The sequence below is a fragment of the Leptinotarsa decemlineata genome, unplaced genomic scaffold (assembly GCF_025532065.1).
Source record: "Leptinotarsa decemlineata unplaced genomic scaffold, Ldec_3_MD MMD2_tig00001344_RagTag_RagTag, whole genome shotgun sequence".
In the NCBI taxonomy this organism is placed as follows: Eukaryota; Metazoa; Arthropoda; class Insecta; order Coleoptera; family Chrysomelidae; genus Leptinotarsa; species Leptinotarsa decemlineata.
In genome coordinates, this window is record NW_027412560.1 from 156,705 (window position 1) to 181,779 (window position 25,075).

General features: G+C 31.1%; 1 protein-coding gene and 1 long non-coding RNA gene across 4 annotated transcripts in view; both read left to right on the forward strand.

Moving 5' to 3' along the window:
- wcy (WW domain-containing adapter protein with coiled-coil wacky) overlaps positions 1–18,840 on the forward strand; it is a 55,605-nt gene extending 36,765 nt beyond the window's left edge. For 2 of the 3 annotated variants that reach the window (XM_074175797.1, XM_074175798.1), the window contains 4 exons: positions 3,077–3,255; positions 5,815–5,942; positions 6,058–6,201; positions 17,738–18,840. In XM_074175797.1, the coding sequence (XP_074031898.1) occupies positions 3,077–3,255; positions 5,815–5,942; positions 6,058–6,201; positions 17,738–17,816 (530 nt within the window). In that variant the 3' untranslated portion in view covers positions 17,817–18,840. The remainder of the gene's footprint in view (positions 1–3,076; positions 3,256–5,814; positions 5,943–6,057; positions 6,202–17,737) is intronic. The other variant, XM_023164721.2, reaches the window with a different exon arrangement.
- Positions 18,841–23,450: 4,610 nt separating this feature from the next.
- LOC141482469 (uncharacterized) lies at positions 23,451–23,827 on the forward strand. The gene is made up of 2 exons (XR_012465549.1): positions 23,451–23,732; positions 23,786–23,827. It is a non-coding gene; the product is annotated as an uncharacterized lncRNA (long non-coding RNA).
- The last annotated feature ends 1,248 nt before the right edge of the window (positions 23,828–25,075 follow it).

The window sequence follows — 25,075 nt, forward strand, 5'->3', positions numbered from 1 at the left end:
CACAATCACATTAGACAAGAAAAAACATAACATCATCATAAAATACGCGCTGATTCAATAGGTCACACAAACATAAAAAAGATAAAAAAGTCAATATAAAAATATCTGCGGGCTATGGAAACACTATTTTTTGTTATTCAAGCTTTCGGAAATATATTTTTTTCCTTTAACAAGAATATCTACAAAATAAAGATCATGCGAATATTATACAGTAATAGATATGTTACAAAAGACTCACCAAAGTTAGTATAAAATATAAAAAAAGGCACATAAATCCAAACATAAAAACGAAAAGTCAACAACAAAGAAAAATCTAATGTTATATATAGTATTCCATGTTCTTCTTGTAATTCAATTTACATTGGTGAGACCAGTCGTAATCTATCAGGAAGAATCACTTCACATAAAAGTGACTGCAGACTAAACAAACGTTCCTGTGGACTAGCTGAACATGTTATCTTTTCAGATCATGTTATGGATTATCAAAATACTAAAATTTCAACATTTCATTTCATAATAATAATTTAAACAAAAAATCAAAAATACAAAATTTAAGTCAAATTCACAATTATATTTCAACTTTTGATGATATATATATATATATATATATATATATATATATATATATATATATATATATATATATATACCGGGTGTCCCACATTTTATGTGACAAGCAATATCTGGTTTGTTGGAGGAGATACACAAAAATGTTTCATACAAAAGTTTTAGGAGTTCATGAGAGCTATATTTTGATATAATTTTTAAATATACAGGGTGTTTGGTGTAGGTGCTACAGACTAAAATAGAACGCCCCGTATATCATTACATATTCAGATGCTACGTTAAATTCTGATATCATTTCATGTTTGGTTTTTGAAATTCGGTTACGGCGTTGTTGAGTTATTGCACTTTTCCTTAAATATAAAGTTTAAAAAAACTTATTTACTCGTACACGAATTCAGTCTATATCTTTTATTAAATTGAACTAGACTACTACTGAATACAAACCATTATTCTCACCTCTACGATACGATATCGATATCAGTTGAATATAATATTGAAATTCTTGAGAATGTGACTAACTTGAGGGTGAATTGCTTTATATTGCACAATTTCATCAAGTAGCTTATGCTTGTTGATGCCATAGTAACAAATGTTGTTGAATTGTATCTACTTGTCAGTTCGATTCAGGGATTCTTTGCAAAACAGTAACTGTGTTCTTTGTGCGAAAACTCCAGTATGCCTTTCGCGTTTAGTCCAAGTGATTGCATTGATATGTTATTAATTTTTAGGGAATGTCAGAAAAACTGCCGTCAAGCACAATGTCTATACCAAGAATGTTTTCCAGACAGACCCATTCCGTCACGAATGACTTTTTCGAGAGTTGTAGAAAAATTGCGAACTGGGTCATTTCCTTCTACTATAAAGCATCGTCATCATACGAGATCTGTTAGAACTGAAGATTTAGAGATCAATGTGTTGGCTTATATTATTATTCATCATATATATATATATATATATATATATATATATAATATATATATATATATATATATATATATATATATATAATATATATATATATATATATATAATATATATATATATATATATATATATATATATATATATAATATATATATATATATATATATATATATATATATATATATATATATATATATATATATATATATATATAATATATATAATAATATATATATATATATATATATATAATATATATATATATATATATATATATATATATATATATATAATATATATATATATATATATATAATATATAATATATATATATATATATATATATATATATATATATATATATATATATATATATATATATATATATATATATATATATAATATATATATATATATATATATAATATATATATATATATATATATATATATATATATATATATATATAATATATATATATATATATATATATATATAATATATATATATATATATATATAATATATATATATATATATATATATATATATATATATATATATATATATATATATATATATATTTATTGCTTATCCGAACCGCATATAATCAGGTCAGGACGGACAATTCATCTTTATAATAAATGAGACTTTTCAAATGAGACTTCATTGAAAATGGGAACGGATGAATAGATCCATTTTCGGTGTTATAAAATACAATACAGTCCTATATTTTTTAAGTTATTATGTGACGAAATTCGAATATGCTATTTCATTTCTACTGTGTGTGATATATTGTCTTGATATATTCTGCTGCGTCAGTGTAATCGCGATAGAAAACATTTTTTCATATGGTTTCCATTAGCAAACGGGAGGTTTTTGTGTATAATTAATTAACGTTTGTGTGAATTGGTTGAAATATGAAGATTTTTTTTTTGCAAAATAGAAGAAGAGCTATCTATATAAAACCGATAGGACCGCTAGATACTTGATATTTTAAAAGTGCACTGGTATCTAAAACTTTTATATGAAATATTTTTGATAACTCCTCTCCTTCATCTCAAACTTCTAATGGATGCTTGATGTCAGTCATACAGTATGATGTACGTCTTTTATTCTTGGTAATCAGTGTCACTATTTTTATTTGGGTTTGAAGGCCCTCGATTTTTGGAATTTCTTCCTGACGTTTCGCTGGCGTGAGTGGCTAGCTTCTTCAGAGATTAATACATCCTGAGTTTATCTTCGAGGTATGTTCATACATCTTTAGTTTATCTCCAATGTATGTATGAACCTCTGAAGAAGCTAGCCACTCGCGATAGCGAAACGTCAAGAAAAAAATCCAAAAATCGACGGCCTTCAAACCCGAATATAAAATTGTGACACTGAAAACCTCGGCCGCAAATACTTTAATCATCATATTGTCATTTTCTGTAATTTTTTGTACAATATTATTTGCAACGTGATTTATATTTTATTTTTACTATACTTCATTATAATAGCTATGTATTTTTTAACAGTTATAGAAAGTGTGAACATTCTCTTGATATGAACATCCTAGTGATATATTAATAGTAATCATTTCACAGCTGTGGCAGTACCTGCTAGTAGTCCTCCAGGAAGTTTACAAACTCTTCAGGGTGTTTCTAGTTCTTTACAAGCCTTACGACCACAGGGGCCAACGATAACACCTTCTTTAGCAAATCATTATAGGGACGATCTGGTGAATCATGTCAGGGGTTGGCCTGCTGAAATTATAGAAAAACAGGTAACAAAAATCACATATTTTTGTTAATTTGACTTTCAAATGTTGAAAAATTCATTCATATGCTTGCTGAACCTCCACACTTAATTTGAATATATTTTGTAATGTACCTTGTAAACTCGTTACAAATTTTACTGTTGAATTGCCACAGCTTTATTTTCAAAAATTGAAAATATCAGGGGAAAAATTCAATCACCTCCAAGAGCTGAAAAAGGTAATTCCAACTGACTGCCACAAATTTTACGATGAGCTTCCACATTCATAGTTTGTAAGATTTGTTATATACTAAGGAATAATACAGTTTTTTCTACTGAAAGTTGTTATTTTTTGTGTTTTATAGCTAATATTAAAACCTCGTATCCATCAACATTGCTTAAATTATCTGTAGGAGAAATCCTCGTGACATTTTATTTTTTGTTGGTCATTATATTTATTTTGTTTTTATCAACTATACACTAAACTCATCGCTATCAGTTCGTTATATTACAGAAAAAAAAAACATGTTCCATACTACTGAATTGAAATCCCAGCACATTTTTCTATTTTGGCTAGGATGTATTTAAACGGAGTGTATGAGAATAAGTGGATAGACGGGGTGGACCTCAATCATGGCCCCCTAGGTCGCCTGATTTAAATAGTCTAGATTTTTTCCTATGGGGATATCTCAAATCTCTAGTGTATACAACACCAGTGAATAACGTGGATGACTTACGAAATCGGATAATAAATGCATTTAAAACTGTAAGAAATACTCCGGGAGTCTTCGCAAGAGTACGGGCATCAATGAGAAGAAGAGCGGACGCATGTATAAGGGTAGGAGGGGGTCACTTTCAACATTTGTTATAATGCAGTTTAATTGTTATTATTTAGGTTTTTGTATTGTAAAATAAATCATTTCTACAAAAAATCTTTAATTTTTTTCTCGATAACGGTCGCAGAAACGAAAAGAGTTTCTAAACAAAAAAAGTTTCCAAATAAACGGAAAATTCATTTTGTATTTTAGAATCTACCAGCGGCGCACAGTAAAAAAGTACAGGGGGAGAAAATGGAACTTGACTCCTGAAAAAATATCATCTTGTAGAATCAACAACCATCTGACAAAACCCACTAATGTATGCCCTATAACGCAATCTAGATTCCAAATTTGAGCTCAATATCTCGAAAACTGCAGGAGCTCCAAAGAAATAACAAGAAAAATCTTGTAATTTCAACACCCTGTAAATCGGTAACGAAGCGTTTACGGACCTATGTTTATATGAACTTTTAATTATGAAATAAGCCAAAGAACTACGATGTTTAGGAACACCCCGTATATATATATATATATATATATATATATATATATATATATATATATATTTATATTGTAAAATAAGTCATGTTATTTCAAAGCAATTTTGTTCTATGCACCATGAAACATTGTCAACCACCTTCAAACATATATCTACAAGGTCTAAAAGAAATTTAAAAAACAAATAAAACAAAATTTCTTTCTCTCCTATCCGCAACATACTTCCTTTTGCGATAGCAAAATAGAATAGAATAGAATAAAAATCCATGGCGTTTGGGAGCGTTAACTTTTTTCTCTCCTTTGAAAATTGGTTGATTTCTCGAAGGTTGAGGTCGAATTTAAGAATCTCTTTCTTAAAAACACAACAACATACAGTCTTTGATGAAATCACCATATCTCTTCGCTATTTCTAATGCAATAATAAAACTTGATTTCAGGACATCTTCGCTCTTAGTATTACCTTAAGTAAACATCAATTGTTGACCTTGAAGTTTAGATTTTAAAGATGACAATGTGTCCATTCTTATTTTTTCAGTGCAACAATCGGAAGTTTGATTATATCTGGTCTGGATTCCTGGCCATACTGGTCTGGAAGGCAATGAGGCTACTGACTCCCTTGTGGAGGAGGGTGCTGCAAGCAGCTTCATGGAACCAGAACCTGTCATTGGCATCACTTTAGGCTCTGCTAAACAAACATTGAACACCTAAATGGCAAAAATATTTATGAACTTTTGACAAAATATTCCAGAATTGGCTCACTCCAAAGCGTTCATTCACCCTTCGAAGCTTGAACTCAAACACTTGTTGGACTAGCGTATGGATGAACTACGATGTCTAATAGGCCTTCTCATAGGTCACTGTCCAATGAATCAATATGCAAAGACTTGAACAGTCGAAAGACATTGTGTGTTGCCTCTGGAAAATGATACATACTTTGTACCTGCCCCGCTGCGGACCGAATCAGGTTTCAGAGTTTGGCAGAGTCACATTCTTATCATTTGACCTGAAAGATTACTCACCATATGAATTAATCAGCATCGTTAAGAAGCTGGCTTTATTTGGTCGAGTGTGAATAGGTGTGACCCACAATAAGCCCTTGCGGGTTGCAGTGGAGGATCGAATATACCTACTTACTTTTAACCTAACCTAACCTATACAATGGTTTTCCTTTTATGAGTTTCAAATTTGAATAATTTTACTCACCTTGTTCTATCTAATTTTCTTTGTTCATTTCCTCAACCAAATTGTGTCAAAATATTCTTTAATTTCAGGCTCAGAAATTAGCAGATGAAGCTCATATAATGGGCAGTATACAGTGTTCCAAAGTTTCAGCAGAACTTAAATCAGCGAGGTCAATAGTTCGTCTGACTGAAATTCAAGCAACCCTACAAGAACAGAGGTGAGCAATTGGTTTCCTTCTTTTGATAGTCATTTATTTTTTATATTTGTCTTTAGATTCCGGGCATAACAACTATTGTATGGATGCGACCTTGAAACTGTTAATTTTTTTTCAGGTTAGAGTCAAAGTACTTCATAAGTAATTTGATCGAAATGAAATGGATTAAGTTTTGTTTGACAAACAATGTTAAATGTTCCAGCTACGAAGTTTTGCGAGAGGGATTAGAATATTTCGAAAAGTGTGGAAAATATATGGATAGGTACTCAAATACAATTAGTGATTACGTGTCAAAAGAGGATATCGTGGTTAAATTTTTAGAAAAATCTCAATTGTGATCATTAATTAATGACATATTGATTAATTACTAGCATGTAATTTTTGATAATTTTTAGATGCCAACTTAGCTCTCTTAAACAAAAGTACCCTATCACGTCAGGTGTCTGCATAGTTTAGGTTGAATTCAATATGAGTATTTTTTAGTAATCTGATCCTCTGAAAGCGAATCTTGAGTCAGAATTCTTGGATTTGCTCACTTATAATTTAATATTTTTTTTATGTGTGATTGATGACTTGTTTACTTTATGGTAATTAATGATCACTTAAATGAAATGAAGAAAAAAACTTTTGTCCAAATACCACTGGTATAAATGAAATATACCAGCGGTATTTAGACAAAAGTGTTTTTATTCATTTCATTTAAGTAATAATTTTTTTATTTTATTTTTATAGAAATAAAAAGATTTGGTGTTGTTGATATGATCTGATCTGATCTGACAATACATCATATACTTTCTCATTAAATTTATTCTTCAAAGTTGAATTATTTTTTGTATCTTGTGTCATATAAATAATTGTTCAGATGTTTTTTCTGTATTTGAAAATATGAATCGAGATTCTATATACAGGGTGGGGCAACCCCATATGACACGGCCCCTGTAAACCAAACCATTGAGTGTTTTCAAGAATTTCATCATATGTATATTGATTAAGGCTGCAGAAGAAAATTATTTTGGAGTCTACAGGGTGGCTCAAAAAAAGTGCGACATCAAAGTTTTGTTTTTTGTTACACTTTTGAAGCAAATCTCCCTCTTTTGAGGACAAAACAGTATGAACTCACTTTAACAACACTATACTGCAATTCTAAAATAGGCACTGAATTCTTAGAAATGACTAACGTTTTTGCCTTGATCTGTCTCCTACAGTAGCGAACGGAAATTATACTGAACAGATGAGAGAAAATGATATGAAATATAGATAATCACAACTTCGACAACAAACTCTTCGTTTTAATGCAATAATATTTCTGATGATTCAGTGCCTACTATTATGGAATTATACTATAACTCCAATATGCTTCTCCGTATTACACATTTAAAACACTTGAATATTGATAATTTTCTGATTGATTCGGCCATTACTTGATGAAGATCCATAGTAATTTCATAAACTATACCTTATGATTTGATCTCCACAAACTTTATTTGAGAAATATATTACGACATGTTTCGCTAACACAGTAGCTTCTTCAACAGTGATTTGAATTCAGATCACTTTTGAAGAAGCTACTGTGGTAGCAAAACTTGAGATACATTTCTCAAATAAAGTTTGTGGAGATCAAATCGTAAAGTGTAGTTTATGGAATATTGACAACTAAAAATAAGAATAACGTACAATACAGTCGAGGAATTCTAATAAAGTGGGAAAGAAAAGTTTGTCAATTGGGATCTGTCTGTTTAAAATCTGTTTTTTCGTTAACCAGCTGTCGTACCCCTACGAACGACAACCCTCAGAAGTAGAAACTGTGCTAGCTGAGGATTAACGAGGTCTTACCTTTTAAAGTGTGATTCCTAACACGGGTTGGACGATAGCAAGTATAAATCGAGTGTAACAAAATAAAAGTGACATACAGTACAGTCGACGGATTCCCTGTAAAACATAAAACGAAAAGGATAGCTAACTTGGGAGACTTTAATTTCCTAGTTCAATATTTGAATTAAATAAAAAAACAATATTATGTAACACGTTGTTCAAACCCCCCTCCCGCCCCTGTAACGCATCGTAACGTTTTAGAAGACCCTCCTCCACCCAAAATGCGTTACATAATACTTGAACGACTCCTTAGGAAAAAATAATATGATTTCATATAAGGTACCTTGTAACCCTTCTCGAGTTATTGATTTTTTTCAATACAATTGGAAACTGAATAACATCAAAATGTATAAAAATCATCTCTTCAAATTCTGACCAAGCATAAAAGATGTTTTAAGCTATCGATTTTGATAAAACCCGTTTCTCAATATTATACAGAATGTTTAAAAATCATTGCCACTTTTTTATAATTTCGGCAAAGATAACTTTGTTATTTCAGACAGAACACCCAGTATTTTTTGGTCTTAACAATGTGAAATTCAATTAAATATCTTTCATTTTATTTTGGGGTTCCGTATACTTAACCTAAATATGTTCTTCAGATACTGGATTTTTCAAATAATAGTTCTTAATTACATTCTTTGAATCAAGATAGCTTTGAAACTACATTTATTCAACTTGTTGAAATAATTCTTATTGACAGTTATTGTGTTTTACGTTATTCAAAACATTCACTGAATTATTACTGTTGAAAATGAAAACTTCACATTCAAGAGCATATAGATTCGATTTGAGCGATTGTTAGTATTTAGAGAATGGCAGGCGCCAAGGGTGTATGTTCAAAAATTTCCAGACAGGAATTTTCCAAACAAATTGGTTTTCAAACAATTGCTACATTATTTTCGTTGGACTGGAAGTGTAGCTTATGAAAAGACAAATAGACCAAAACCTATCATTGGAAATGAGTAAAATGAATTTCTTATTGTGGGATCAATTACAGGATCATCCCCAAAGTATGCATCATATGGGAAACATATTTATTGAGAGATTTTCGACAGAAAGTTATTCTTGATGAAAGTTTGTGCATCTCCTAAAACTAAACATGCACCAACAAAATACAGTACAACATACGTAATTTACGAGGAGCCTTCAAATATTTGATTTTGTGACGAGAGTAAAGTACTCTTATTTTGAAAAATCTCGGGAAATGTTATTGAGAAAAGTTGTTAAGCATTGAAAAATACATCTAAATTTGAAGTCATGGCCATCTTAGTGAAGTTTTATTTTTTTACCAACTTTTTTTTAAATAGGGACTACGAAAAACAAATTTTTGCTAAAACGATAAATAGAAAACATCCTGTATACGACGGTTCATTTTAAAAGCCTGTAATATTACAAATTACATAACTGTCGTGTTGACCACGGTCAATTTTTTTGAAAAGTAAATTAATTTTCAAAGTTTTTGGTGCAAAGTTATTTTTATTTTTTTTATCACCGAAAATTACTCAAAATTATACAGTATTGCAACAAAAACTTAATATTCAATAATATCATATCAAAATAAAATAGGTATTTCTGAACAAAGTCATTCATTTTCTTGTCCAAAATAAGTGTTTTAAGTTGAATCTCCAGAAAATCAATGAGTTTGTTCCGAAATGCCTATTTTATTTTAATGTTTTGTGATTTGATATTATTGAATATTAAGTTCTTGTTGCAATACTGTATAATTTTGGTTAATTTTCGGTGTTAACAAAAGTAAAAATAAAAATAACTGCACCAAAAACTTTGAAAATTAATTTACTTTTCAAAGCAATTGACCGTGGTTAATACCATAGTTGTGTAATTTGTAATATTACAGGCTTTTAAAATGAACCGTCATATATAGGATGCCGTCTATTTATCGTTTTAGCAATTTTTTTTTCGTAGTCCCCATTTAAAAAAAATGGGTAAAAAAATAAAACTCCACTTAGATGACCATAACTTCAAAGCTAGATGTATTTTTCAATGCTGAACAACTTTTCTAAATAACATTTCCCGAGATTTTTCAAAATAAGAGTACCTACTTTACTCTTGTCACAAAATCAAATATTTGAAGGCTCCTCGTATATTACGTGTGTGATACTGTATTTTGTTGGTGCATGTTTAGTTTTAGGGGATGCACAAACTTTTGAATAACTTTTTGTCAAAAAACCTTTAATAAATAAGTTTCCCATATGGTACATGCTTTGGGGATGACACTGTAAAAAAAAACCCTCATACGAGTCAATGTTGAGATTGAGAAAGATACAGGGATAAGCAGATGGAGCATTTCTAGGGTAATGAAAAAATAAAAATTTCACCCGTACCGTATTTAGATGCACCAGGCATTTTATGAAATAGACTTCCATCGACGAATCAAGTTTTGTCTATGGGGTCTGGACAAGTTTAGTGGGAATGACCAAATGAACATATTTTGAATTCCATGTCTGAATAATCTACTTTTCATAACAATGGCTCAGTGAACAAACACAACTTTCATTATTGTAGTGATGTGAATCTTCATTTTTTCCGCACTCTGGATCACTAGAATAGATGGTCTGTTAACGTGTGGGGAGGAATTATATGTATACAAGTTATAGGACCTTTTATGGAAACTTGAATGGTATTTTTTTTTACATTTTTCACGAGATGATCTGCCTGAGCTTCTGGAAAATGTGCCGCTAAATATCAGACAACGGATGAACGTTCGGGACGTCCAAAAACGGCAAGTACCAACGAAAACATCGCCAAAATTCACCAAATGGCGCTAGACTCCCGACGAATTAAAGTGAGAGAGATAGCAGAGATTATGAACATGTCAAAAGAACGTGTTTGTCGTGTATAATCAATATTTAGGCATGTGAAAGCTGTCCACGCGTTGGGTGCCGCGTTTGCTCACGTTATACAAAAACGTTTCTGAACGAACATTTCCATTGCCCTGCTGGCGCAGTTTAGGCGCCATAAATACGAGTTTTGATGCTGATTAGTTACTGCAGATGAAACTTGGATACAACATTATACACCCAAAGTAAAATTACAGTCCAATCAATAGCCTGCAAAGGGAGAACCAGCTCCAAAAAAAAACAAAAACTGTTTTTTCAGTGATGGCGACTGTTTTTTGGGATAGTCTTGGAGTTATTCTAATCGATTATCCTAAAAAGGAAGAACTTTTACAGGAATACACTACAATCATTACTCCACACATTTGCAGAAAAAGAAAAGAAAATCCTGTTTCACCAAGACAATGCCCCGTCTTACATCTCAGTGGTTGCCATGGCGAAAATCCACAAATTATGGTTTGAGCTGCTTGACCATCCACCTTACTCACCAAATCTAGCCTCAAGCGACTTCTTTTTGTAACCTTATCTAAAAATTGTGCTCGGAGAAGAGGCAATCACGTTCGTGGAGCATCGCTGAGAGTAATGTGTAGAGTTAAATGAGACTATTGTTGAAAAATAAAAAAAAAATCGAAAAAATATTTTGTATCTTTGTTAGGTCGGAAACTTTTCAGACCACCCTTGTAGTACCTTATATGAAATCATATTATTTTTTCCTGACCTATTCAGAAGTGTAACGAAATACAGGGGGTTCTATTTAAATCACACAACTTAGAAAATTTACACTTTTTTGAGCCAACCTGTAGACGCCAAAATAATTTCATTCTGCAGCCTTAATCAATATACATATAATGAAATGGAGAAATTCCCGAAAAATATTATGGTTTGGTTTATAGGGACCGTGTCGTATGGGGTGCCCCAACCTGTATAGATAATTGAACTGCTTCAAATTTTTATATTTTTCATGTAAAATATCAGGACACATATAATTTTGGTGATATATTATTTTCAAAAATACATTTTGAATTACTTTTTAGATTATGGGGGACATATTGTTTCACACCATCCCATCCTTAGCCCAATTGTAACTGGAACAAAAAAAATGTTTCACTGAAAGACATTGTTTTAAAAATTGAAATATGTATAATAATAATAATAATATTTATTCATCCTCAAAGACGTTGACAAACGTATAGGATAGGTCAGTATTAAGCACATAAAAATCACATCAAACGATAAAATTGTAGATCAGTAGATAAAAATAATACAATAAAAATTTATACAAATAAGTCAGAATTACAAAAATTAAAACAATTGTAGTTATAAAAATTGAATATGTCATGCCAAAGCCGCACGAACCCATTCAGTCGAGATGGTCCGAGAGAAATTCACCAATACTATAGTAGGCCTTAGAAAGAAGCAATGTTTTAACTGCTTTTTTGAATGCTACAGTGTTCATCTGTTTGAAATGGTCTGGTAACCGATTGAATAATTTTATTCCCATATATTTGGGAGAATGTTCGAATTTTATAGTTTTATGTTTAGGAATGCTCAACTCTGCATATCGAGTTGGGTAGCTATGATAGAATGAGTTCTTAGTACAGTCTGTTATACATTCGCGAACATATAAAAGTATTTTAAAGATATAGATGCAGGGAAAGGTTAAAATTTGATGACTAATGAAAAATGTCTTGCATGATTCCCTCCAAGGGATGCCTAGTAATTTCCTAACAACTTTTTTTTGAGCAATGAAAACCCTATCTTTGTCAACACTGTTTCCCCATAGGATCACATTATAACTTAGATGGCTATAGACCAGACTGCAATATACATCTAAAATGACGCGTAAAGGCATACAATTCTTAATTCTTGAGATTGCATAATACCCTTGATTGATTTTTTTTACAAACAACTGTGATATGGTCAGACCACTTCAAACAGTTGTCTACATGAACGCCAAGGAATTTTGTACAACTTGTGCATGCCAGTGTCATTCCATTGATTAGTAAGGCAAGCGATTGCTTTTTCAGATCGTTTTTTAAATTAAAATAGATATATTTTGTTTTGGTCAAGTTTACAATCAGATTGTTCCTTTCACACCAATTTAAGAACAGTGATATTAATTCCTCTGTTTTTGATTTTAATTAGTCCTGACTCTCTGCTGATACAGCTAAAGACGTGTCATCTGCGAAAAGAGTGAGAGCATGTTCATTACTGGTGAAATAAGTAGGCAGATCATTTACAAACAATAGAAAGATCAGCGGACCTAACACAGAGCCTTGAGGAACTCCAGAACATATATTGTGATAGTCTGATTTCATATCTTTAATCTTGACGAACATCCTACGATCTGTAAGAAAGTCAATGATCCATTCTAGGAAGTCCCCTCTAAATCCTAGATTATATAATTTGCTCTCGATGAATTTAAAATTTAAACAATCGAACGCTCGTGACAGATCGAAGAATACTCCTGCAACATGCTTACCCCTATCTAAAGAAGCGTATATGATTTCTAAGAATCTCCAAGTAGCTGATTGAGCAGACTTGTCTTTGCAAAAACCATGTTGAGAATCGGGCAGGATCTTAAACCTTGATAAAAATCTCAATATTCTCTCATTCACAACCTTTTCAAAAATTTTTGAGAAAATGCTTAGCAGGGCCAAGGGACGATAGTTTGTAATATCCGATGTATCGTTCTTCTTATGAACTGGTATGATCATGGCTGTTTTTAGAATTGAAGGGAATTTGCAACTTGTGGCTGATAGATTCAACAAATAAGCTAAATGTTTTGAAATGTGTAACTTAATTTCTTTTAAAATTCTCACTGATATATTATCAATTCCTGTACTTTTTTTATTTTTTAGATTGTTAATTACTGCGTCAATTTCACATTCGTTAACAGGCATAAAGAAAAAAGTATTTGATTCAATTCCAGAAACCGTGCATACGGATGATCTATTGTCGCCAAAATGGTCTGCTAAGCTATTTTCTACTACTGAAGAGAAATAGTCCCCAAATATGTTCGCAACATGATCTCTGTCTGTGATTATTTCATTATTATAGTTGAGAGTAATATCTCTTTGGATTTGTTTTCTGTTCGTTTCTTTGTTAACTAGGTTCCAAACTGTTCTATTTTTATTGTTAGAATTCTTAATTACATTTTCGTAAAAATTCAACTTTGAAGCTTTTATTAATGATTCATAGTCTTTCTTCGCTTTTTTGTATGCAGCACGAGAATCTTCGTTGCCTATATTTTTACATAACCAATGCATACTTTTTAAATCAAGACTGGCCTGTTTCACTTCAGGAGTTATTCAGTTATGTTTGTTACTAGTGGACGATTTGTGTTTTTTGGTCGGACAACATTTATTGATAGCATCACTTATAATATTCATGAAGGCCAGAAAGCTCTCATCTATATCAGTTTTGTTATATATTATATCAAAACTGGTTTTGGACAATGTCGAGGAGAGTTGTTTCAAGTTATGCTCTGATACATCTCTATAAATAACATAAGATTGTTCAATAAGTTTAGATTTTTCTAATGGCATATTATAAGTAACTGTGAATACTTTGTGATCACTGAAACTACCTTCATAAACATTAGATTTGCAAAACATGTTCTCAACGTTTGTTAGTATGTAATCGACTTTCGTAGATGAAGTTTTCCCTGACTGGTTGGTAAAAACTCTAGTAGGAGTCAAAGATGTCACTTGTAAATTGAAATTGAGTAGTAGTTCATCTAATTTGATCTTTTCAGTAGTATTTTCTAGGTAATTGACATTCAAGTCGCCACAAAGATATCATCAGCATAGCCTACACTATTCTCTAATATGCAAAATAATTTATTCAAAAACGTATCAAAGTTACCATTTGGAGATCTATAAATACTAAGTATACAAATCTTTCTGTCCTCTATAACTAATTTTATCCCACTGCATTCGCAATGGATTTCTTCGGACCATTTCCCAAAATTTAGGCTCCGCGATACATTGGATGATTTAACATAAATTGCCGTTCCCCCATGTATATGAGTTGAGCGACAAAATTTGGATACAATTTCATAACCAGGTATAGACATGAACTCAATATTTTCAATATCACACCAGTGTTCAACAATACTAATAATGTCCGCATCTACTGATGCGAGAACTTCCAGTTTGTTAATTTATATTTATATATATATATATATATATATATATATATATATATATATATATATATATATATATATATATAGGTATTTGGTGACGAAATTTTTGTATAGTGTTTGAAACGTGATGGTCCCATCTCAATTTAATTTACTATAAATTGTTATTGAAAGCCAATTTTGATAACTGGTAAAGGGATTGCAAAACAAGCACTTTTTCCAAACACCCGAACTGTAATACTCTTCTCGACGCGAGTTTCTTCAAGTTTACGTTTTCAGGAGATGAAGTAAACAGTTTTCTTCATGAAGAAAACAGTTTTTATATTAGCTTCAAGGATATATAAACTAACGATAAATAACATAATTTCAAGAAAAAAATGTATCGTGAACTCACTTCAGGTCATTACAGTAAATGTTTGTATTGGTCACCATCCACTTTCTGATGATAACAGTTTTATTTTCAAATTCATAATTGAATGTTTTTGGGGTAATTCCGTCAGGACCATTAATCATGAGTTCTGTAGTAGACTGTGGTTGTGTTACGTAAACTTTGGATTTCACCAATTCTCACAAAAATTTAAGGGTATCATCAGTTTTTTTACTACTTGATAGAAACAAAAATGATTTTATTGTTGTTTATAGAGTGTAATATGTATTCCCTATTATAAACATTGTTTCTTGGGAAAGTAAATATCATTTCAGAGCTCGTGGGTAGAAAAAGAGGTTTGTTTGAAGGTGATTGACAATGTTTCGTGATGAATTTCACTAGTTCGGACTTCCTTTGTCTACTATATAAAATGATTTGAAATCCCTGAAACAAGTAAAAAGGAATAAATAAAAAAAAGCTATTCTTTTTTTTTATTATTCCTTTTTACTTGTTTCAGGGATTTCAAATCATTTTATATAGTAGACAATGGAAGTCCGAACTAGTGAAAGAAAAAGAAGTGTTTGCAATGATACTTTTCTAGGGATAATGTAGGGATTTTTTAAAAACAAACTAAGTTGTTATCAGGGAGTGGATGATGAACATTTTGAATATTTATTGGAAGGAACTGCAGTGAGTTTTGAATATTGTTTTAAAGTGGTATATTCATAGTTAGTTTGCAGTTTCTTGAAATGAATATAAAACTGCTAATTGCTCGGAAATGGGCTAATTCGATTTCCAACAATAAAAGAGTATTGGATAGATAATTGAAATGTCTATCAAATGAGTTATCACAAGGCCTCCCTTAAAAAAAGTTGGTAGCGCCCTCACGGCGAAGAGTGATGCAATACTATTGTCTTTATTATCAAAAAGTACTTAAAAGGATGATATTTTATTTTGTCCGACTTTGATATCTTGTTCCATTAAAAAGTTGAGGGGGGACTATTTATATTTGCACTGTATATTACAATATCAGCAAAATTATTTAAATATGTATATATTAAATAGTAGAGTGCTTAAGACACTACCTGGAGGTGTGCCATAATTGAAGTATCGGACCGAAACTGGTTTTTACTACCGAAACCGAATTTCGGCAACGGTCTCAATTTTGGCCGAAACCGGAACTTCCTTACAAGGATTATGTTTTGAGGAAAACATAAAGAAAACGTTAATTAATTTTTTCATCTTTAAATCACAACGTTATGCAGTCTTCGACATTTTCACTTATTGATTGATAATCAACAAATCAACATAACAACCCCTTATTTAATAAAAAAAATTAATTGTACTTCAAAAATGCTTAAAATAGGTGAGGTGTTTATTTGAGTAGGTGTAGGTTTTTCTTTTGAATATTATTAATGGTTTTTCAAAAGTATTAAACATAAAATTACTTATTTAAGTTGTTACACAATATCACAAAAGGTACTTAATATTTATGCAATAAAAAACAAAGTAAATCACAAATTAATTCACGAGTCACGACATGATTAAGCACGTGGACGCGGCAAAATGTCTTCGTCTCCGGTATGAAATTCAACGCGCCGAACATGCCCGTTCACAGCGCGAGAACTCCCGAATGCAGTTTCGGTTTCGGTCGTAGTTTCGGCAGGTTTGCTACCGAAACCGAAATTAAACCGAAACTCGTTTTTTGCCGAAACTCAACCGAAACCGAACTTTCGCTCAGACACTAATTGAAAGTGATAGAATCACCAATAGATGTGTTTATTTGCGTGTTTAATTTTGTCAGTGACATAACAATTTATCAAATTTCAAGCCCCTCTACGAAAACCGATTGCCCCAACTTTTTTGAGTAGACGTTCATGATTTGAAAGCTTTCGCTAAATCAACAGAAAACAGATATTTGGGTTGTTATCGTTCAAATCGCATAATATATGATTTGTGAAATAACAAATTGCATCCAGTAAAAATTTTTTCTCTGAAATCTGAATATTTTGATAATTTAAATTTTTCTCAGATTTTTCATTTCTCTCATAATGATGAAAAAACATTTCTTCAATGAATGAAAATTTGATATCAATATCTTTTTGTTTTCAAAAGATAGTGAAACTATGTGGTCAAACTTATAGACTAATGAATAGACTCACGATTTGAAAAATAGAATTATTTGATTTTTAACAGTTTTCCCACAGAAGGAGGAATCTACCTCTCAAATGAAAAGTTTGGTTTCCACTCAGAGGATGTAGAATACAACACTTGAAAGTGATAGGTTGAAAACATTATTTTTTTTTTAAATAACTTTGTCAAAGTTGTGATACTTCTGGATGCAGGATCATGATTGGCCTCGAAAAATGTATAAAAATCATTTTGTATATTGTAAATGTTCTTGCAGCACTGTGTTACAGATTGATTAAATTTATTCAAATTCTATATTTGTAAAACTTCCAAAATTTCTCGCGGTGCTCTCTTCATAAAATTACTTTCAATTTTCAAATACGCCTTATACTTCCTGCAATCTAATTTGAGTATTTATTTTCAGAATATTATTTTTACGTCAGCAAATAAAGGAATTAGAAGAGTTGAAATCACAAAATTCATTCATGTCCGATGATTCTTAGTGGTTAGATATCACAAGATTAGTGTGTTCTTATGGTCAACAATTCATCTTCGGTGGAATCTGCGATAAACTTTTTTTAGTCTATTTATATTGATCCTTGTATATTTACATTTTCATATTTCCTTCGAGTCCTACTAGTTGGGCCAATCTGGCATTTTATTTAATAGATACTAAAGACTATAGCCTAGCTAGAGTTATACGACCTTGTATTTGTATTATATTGGTTTTATGTTTTAGATTTAGATAAATTAATATAACATAGACCATAGGTTTTCTATTGTGTATATTTTCATTTGTTATTTTTGTAATTTATAAAATGTATTTGAATACTACAAGTAATTGTTAGGTAATATTTTTATAAATTAATTATAATTTTTGTCACTGTAATTTTTTTTAAATGTTAAATATATTTTTCTTTGCAGCAACTTGTGTTATTTAATATTTATTGAAAATTGTTAATTCATATGGTTTTTAAATTATATACAAAATGAACAAAAGGACGTTGCTTTTGGTAACGTTTTGAAGTGTATTCAATCTGTCAAATGAAAATATACACTGGGGCAAAAAGTGGGTGTTGTTGCTCCGGAATTTCTTGAAATATATAGAAATTACAAAATATCTTGTGATATAAACCCTGTTGATTGTTTCTGTTCGTTGCTTTGTTTTCTCAATAGTTCTTTTGCCATGTTCAAATCTTCAGTCAATTTAATATTAGACCAATACTTTATTTTTTATTTTGATGAGATTTGGACGTGGCAACGAAACGTTTTATACGATGGCTTTACATAGTGTAATTTATTTTTAATTCCGTTTTTGAAAGGAAATTGGAAAGCCTCTATTTTATGCAATACGCGAAAACAAATCTCACAGGATTCATGCCTATTAATTAGCACTGTTCAATTTTGGCTGAGGAAATACTTGTATAGTTGTCTCCATGTAATTGAGTGTATGTCTGTTATATATAATCTTACAAAAATTGAAATGTTCCAAAATGAGTTCATTAAAACTTTTTAATCATAATGAAACATGTTTCATTTAATTATTTGTGACCTTCTCTTGCTCTGTTGTTATCGAAATGGCAGCTATTTGTTGATGATTGATCATCAGATTTAGGATCAAAGCCAAAAGTTAGATGTGCATCCCATCATGACACTTGCCAAAGAAACAAATTGCAAACACTTCTAATCAAATTCGAACTTTAATTATCAGGGCCTGGTAGCCATGGCCCAATGGAAAGAAAATAATTTCAAATGTTTCGCCCATAACTACGATGGGCATATCAGTGGGGGATGACGGCAATGCAACGCGACCTCCTCGATAGTGGACTCGATGATGAGACCTCATGTAGTGTGCCAATGATATTTATAGACAGAGAGTGGTGAGGAGGAATTTGCTGATTGTTGGGTTTGATCGGGCAATGTTGGAGAGCTGGATACCATATTCTTTTGATTATGTGGTTTCTTCTTTTTATTTGATGCTTGTAAATCTCTTGGCTTCATGGTTTAGGTTTAGACGTGTGTAGTAGTGGCAAGTAGTGTGGAACACGTCTTCTTTTTCAAATTGTATCTCGTTGCTTTCTTGTAGACCACTCTATAAATATCAATGACGCAGTGTTATCTGGAAATGTAGGAACCTAGGCACGCACTCTGCAATAATGGTCACTAGGGTAAAGTGGTCACCATTCGTACGAGGGGCACATTCGTACAGTTGGAATAACAGAAAAACTAAACGGCACACAAACACATCTTTGCTTATGTGCATAGACATATCGACCGCCATGTTGCTAGCGTTGTGTCGCGCCAGTGGCACCACGGTGTTTCAGCTGATAAGACATAACGTGTTTTTGCGGGAGGTGAGCAAATATTTTACCCAAGTTCAGTTCGTAATTGTAAGTAGAATTGTTGTTTTCGACAAAGTGGTGATGAATGATTAGTTTGAGCTTCAATTGTTATATTTCTCAAACTGAATTAGAATTTGTATAAAGTTGTATTTTAATTTTGTGCAAAGGCATGGGGTGCATTCGGACAGCCAGACAGGGGGCACATTCGTACGCGTATGAATGCTCCCCTTTAGATTGTATTAACCACTAGTATATAAAATTTTATTTATTTTTATGAAATTAAATATAGTATCAGCTTTTAAAATTATCGTGCAGATAACACAATAACATATTTTTCTTTTATATATATATATATATATATATATATATATATATATATATATATATATATATACATATATATATATATATATATATATATACAGTGTCACCGATAAAGTCCGCATCAAATGGGAAATTTTTTTATTTATAGTTTTATGTGAAATTTGATTTTGACAGTAGATTTTGCTTAAGAAATGATGTAAAATGGCGTCTACAAAATAGGTCACGTGATTTCCTTAACCTGTCAAAATTGACATTTAAAAAAAGAAACATCAAAAAATGACATTATTCTTCAAAATATCCAAAAATATCAAAGGATAAAAACATTTTCTTTTGTAATTTTATACCCACACACCAAGTTTCAAACCCATAATAAGTATTTTATATTTTCACTATTTTTCCGCATTCCTGCTTTTTCTACTTATCAAAATTTAAGCAAACCTGTACTAAATCATTTATTTTAACTAAACTCGTCACCGAATTTCTTTTTTTGTAATATAATAATATTTTAAGAGCCTCTTTGATGTTAAAAACAAATTTTGAAAAATAAAAGTTGTCAAACTTAATGCAAAGTTCATCTAGTTTCAACGGGGCTTTCAAAATTAAACAGTACTTGAGTTTTTTAATGAGCAAATGGCCTCACAATATGAATTAGAACAAAACGGAACATTAGGAAACAATATCTTAGAGTGTTTATTGTTTTTTTAACAAAAAATACAGTGGAATTTAATCTTAATTAAAAGGAACTGAAAATAAACATGTACCTATACCTAATAGCAAAAAAACACGAAAAAAGACTCACGACATTAAATACACTACATTTCTGTGTTTTCCATCGCGTTCTATGCAGATAATGGTCCTTCTTGATACATCTTTTATTGAGTTGCTGATACTCACAGGGTTTATGTTTAAAATAGAGTTTCTAATAACAGTTTCTAGGTGATTCACGTCACGAAAAGGTCTTTGTTTATAAACGATTTGTTTTAAGTAACCCCACAAGAAAAAATCTAGTGGAGTTAAATCTGGCGACCTAGGCGGCCATATTTGCTCCATATTTCGCCCAATAACTTTGCCCCTAAACATTTCTAATAGTTTCTCTTTGACTTGTCTTGAACTATAAATAGGAGCCCCGTCACATTGATACAACAGACTGTGTCTTATTTCAACTGGCATATTGTCCACTATATCACTGATCTCAGTATTTAGAAATTGCAAATAATCCTGAGAAGTTGAATTGTGTCTAAAAAAGAATGGTCCCATTACCTGATTATTTAAAACACCGCACCACACATTTGTTTTAAATGAATATTGGTCCCGACATTCTATCACAAAATGAGGATTTTTCTGAGCCCACCACCTACAATTCTGGGAACTGACTACGCTGTTCGATGTGAAGGTAGCTTCGTCGGTCCATAGGATTTTGTAAGGAAATTTTCTGTTTAATTCTACTTCTCCTTGGTACCAGAAAGAGAAATCTAGTCGAACATCGAAATCTCTTTCCTTTAAGGTATTTATAAATTTGGGTTTGTAGGGTTTGAATTTATTTTTATGTAAAATAGCTCTTACGCTTTCTCTTTTAACGCCAGTTCTATCTACAATATTGGTAATACTTGATTTTTTCTGTTCGATAACATCCAGGCAGACAGCCAACTGAACCTCATCATTATTGCGTGATGGATTATGACGTTTTTTAAAAGTATTTTCAACTGAACCAGTCAGTTTAAATTTTTTTAAAATCCTACTTACAGTGGATTGCTGTACATGTCTACCAGGATGTCTTGCGTTAAAAATATCAGCCACTTGTCGATGCAATGTGTTTTCACCACAAATTAGCACAATTTCAATTTTTTCTTGTAAAGATAACATATTATTTTAATTTTCATACATTACATTGAACTAACGGGCATTAATTTATTCAGTGACAGTGACGTTTTCTAAAACACATTATGTAGTTTCATATTTTTTCACAGCCTACCCAGTTTTTTAAATTAGTGTTGTTAGCGGAGTAGGTAAATGTAAATACTATGAGTTTTTTTCTTTTATTGAATGGGCTTCAAGAATCACGAAATGATGTTTCCTAATGTTCCGTTTTGTTCTAATTCATATTGTGAGGCCATTTGCTCATTAAAAAACTCAAGTACTGTATAATTTTGAAAGCCCCGTTGAAACTAGATGAACTTTGCATTAAGTTTGACAACTTTTATTTTTCAAAATTTGTTTTTAACATCAAAGAGGCTCTTAAAATATTATTATATTACAAAAAAAGAAATTCGGTGACGAGTTTAGTTAAAATAAATGATTTAGTACAGGTGTGCTTAAATTTTGATAAGTAGAAAAAGCAGGAATGCGGAAAAATAGTGAAAATATAAAATACTCATTATGGGTTTGAAACTTGGTGTGTGGGTATAAAATTACAAAAGAAAATGTTTTTATCCTTTGATATTTTTGGATATTTTGAAGAATAATGTCATTTTTTGATGTCTTTTTTTAAATGTCTTTTTTTAAATGTCAATTTTGACAGGTTAAGGAAATCACGTGACCTATTTTGTAGACGCCATTTGATATCATTTCTTGAGCAAAATCTACTGCCAAAATCAAATTTCACATAAAACGATAAATAAAAAAGTTTCCCATTTGATATATATATTATATATATATATATATATATATATATATATATATATATATATATATATATATATATATATATATATATATATATATGAAATCTGGTGTTTTCACGGATAGGAATATGCTGAACTGGTTTTTCGGGTATTTGATCCGTGTATGTGATATTATTAGAGATAATATATAATATATATATATATATATATATATATATATATATATATATATATATATATATATATATATATATTAGGTCATTAAAAAATAAAATAAATAGTGTAGGCCCCAAAACACTACCTTGGGGCACACCTGTAACAACGTTTCGAAATTCAGAGAAAAATGACCCAGTCTGAATCCTAACTTTAACAACCTGTGTACGACCAGTTGGATAGGTTTCAATCCATTTCAGACTTGGACCACGAACGCCCATGCCAACACACATGCATACACAACGCGATTTCTGTTGAGGCGTCCATGCCAAATAATTAGAATTTGAAAATCTACATTTGAAAATACAAACAGGAAACGGTTTAAAATATGTCTGTCGCACCCCTACGAACGACAACCCTCAGAAGTATAAACTTGTACTAGCTATAGATTAACGAGGTCTTACATTTTAACGTGTGATATATATATATATATATATATATATATATATATATATATATATATATATATATATATATATATATATATATTAGGTCATTAAAAAATAAAATAAATAGTGTAGGCCCCAAAACACTACCTTGGGGCACACCTGTAACAACGTTTCGAAATTCAGAGAAAAATGACCCAGTCTGAATCCTAACTTTAACAACCTGTGTACGACCAGTTGGATAGGTTTCAATCCATTTCAGACTTGGACCACGAACGCCCATGCCAAACAGTTCATCAAGAAGAAGACCATGATGACTGATATCAAACGCTCGTGTCAAGTCGAAAAGGACACTAAGTGATTTTTCATCGTTGTCGAAGTTTGATAATACATGATTATGTAGAGAAAGGATGGCATCCTGGGTTGACAAGCCCACTTGAAACCCATATTGGTTGTCAGATACGATATTGTATTTATTTAAAAAGGACACAAGTTTTGATATGATTCTTCAAATATTTTCGAAAATGGAGATAGTAAAGCAATACCTCTGTAGTTCGACATTACATGCTTATCGCTTTTTTTATAGACTGGGACGACCATTGCTTGCTTAAGTCGGGAAGGAAAAATACCTTCAGAAAAGATAAATTGATTAGATAAATCAGAGGTTCCATTATTTTCAAAGCAGCCTTCATTAAAATATTGCCTGGCAATTCATCAACCCCACTGGAATTTTTCGAACATGCGAATTTAATTATTTCCACGAGTTCAGTTTCATCTATTGGATAGAGAAAAAGACTCTCAGTTTTTACACAACGATTTTCAATGCCACCAGGTGCAGTATTTTTTACTAATGACTCCACTGAATCGACAAAATAACTATTAAATGCTTGAGATATACCGGGACCATCGTCAACAAGTACACCATCGCCAATGTCTTAGATGAATCGTTTATAATAGTATTTTTCCTGATGATAGACCAGGCAGCTTCAGATTTATGTTGAGCCTTGAGGAATTGATTATTAAAGTATTGACTTTTTGAGAGCACAATTTTTTGTCTATGATTTTTTAAGAGTTGCTTATATTGACCCAATAAATGTATATCTTCTTCAACGATATCCTTAGTAATCCATGGTTTGTGTCTACTTGAATTTTGATTTTGTTTAATTTTTTGAAACTGTTTAGGAAAGGATATATCAAAAGCTTGAAAAAAAACATCATGAAAATGGGAAAATTTAGTATCGAAGTCAAATTCAGTGAAGTATAGAAAATGACATTTCTAAAATGTCAAGCAATCAATAGATTCAAGAATTCGGGTAACTAACTGAATGATCAATTATAATTGAATAACCGTTGCTGAATATTTTTCAAATGTGGGGACTGGGACATAAGCTCAGGTCATTTAATCCATTACAAACTCAAGTACTTGAAATGTAGGTACTTTAAATTTTAAAATTAGGTATACCAAGCATTAAATTTGTAAAATATAGTAGATAAAGATACGCCCGAAGAAGCCATTGTATGGCGAAACACGTGTCGCGTTTTTATAAAACTGTTTAGTGGAACATTTTTGGCTGTGAGTTTTAGAAAGTATTTTGAAGTGTTTTCTGTGAGAAACTTTGCCAAAAATCCGACAGATATAATTCAACGCGACAAAAGTTGTTTTCTGTTAGGAACTTGACAATAGAAATAATTGTTGTATACGTTTTTGTGAGAGATTGTATCAATTAATCTAAAAAGTCGTTCACTTATACTTCAAGGTCCTTCTTCACAGTAAATTAGAAATCAACCCTGAAAAATCATCGTTGAATTCCTGATAAAATCACTTATCCAATAGATGGCATATATGGGGTTATTTTGTTTGATATTTTGAAGAGGA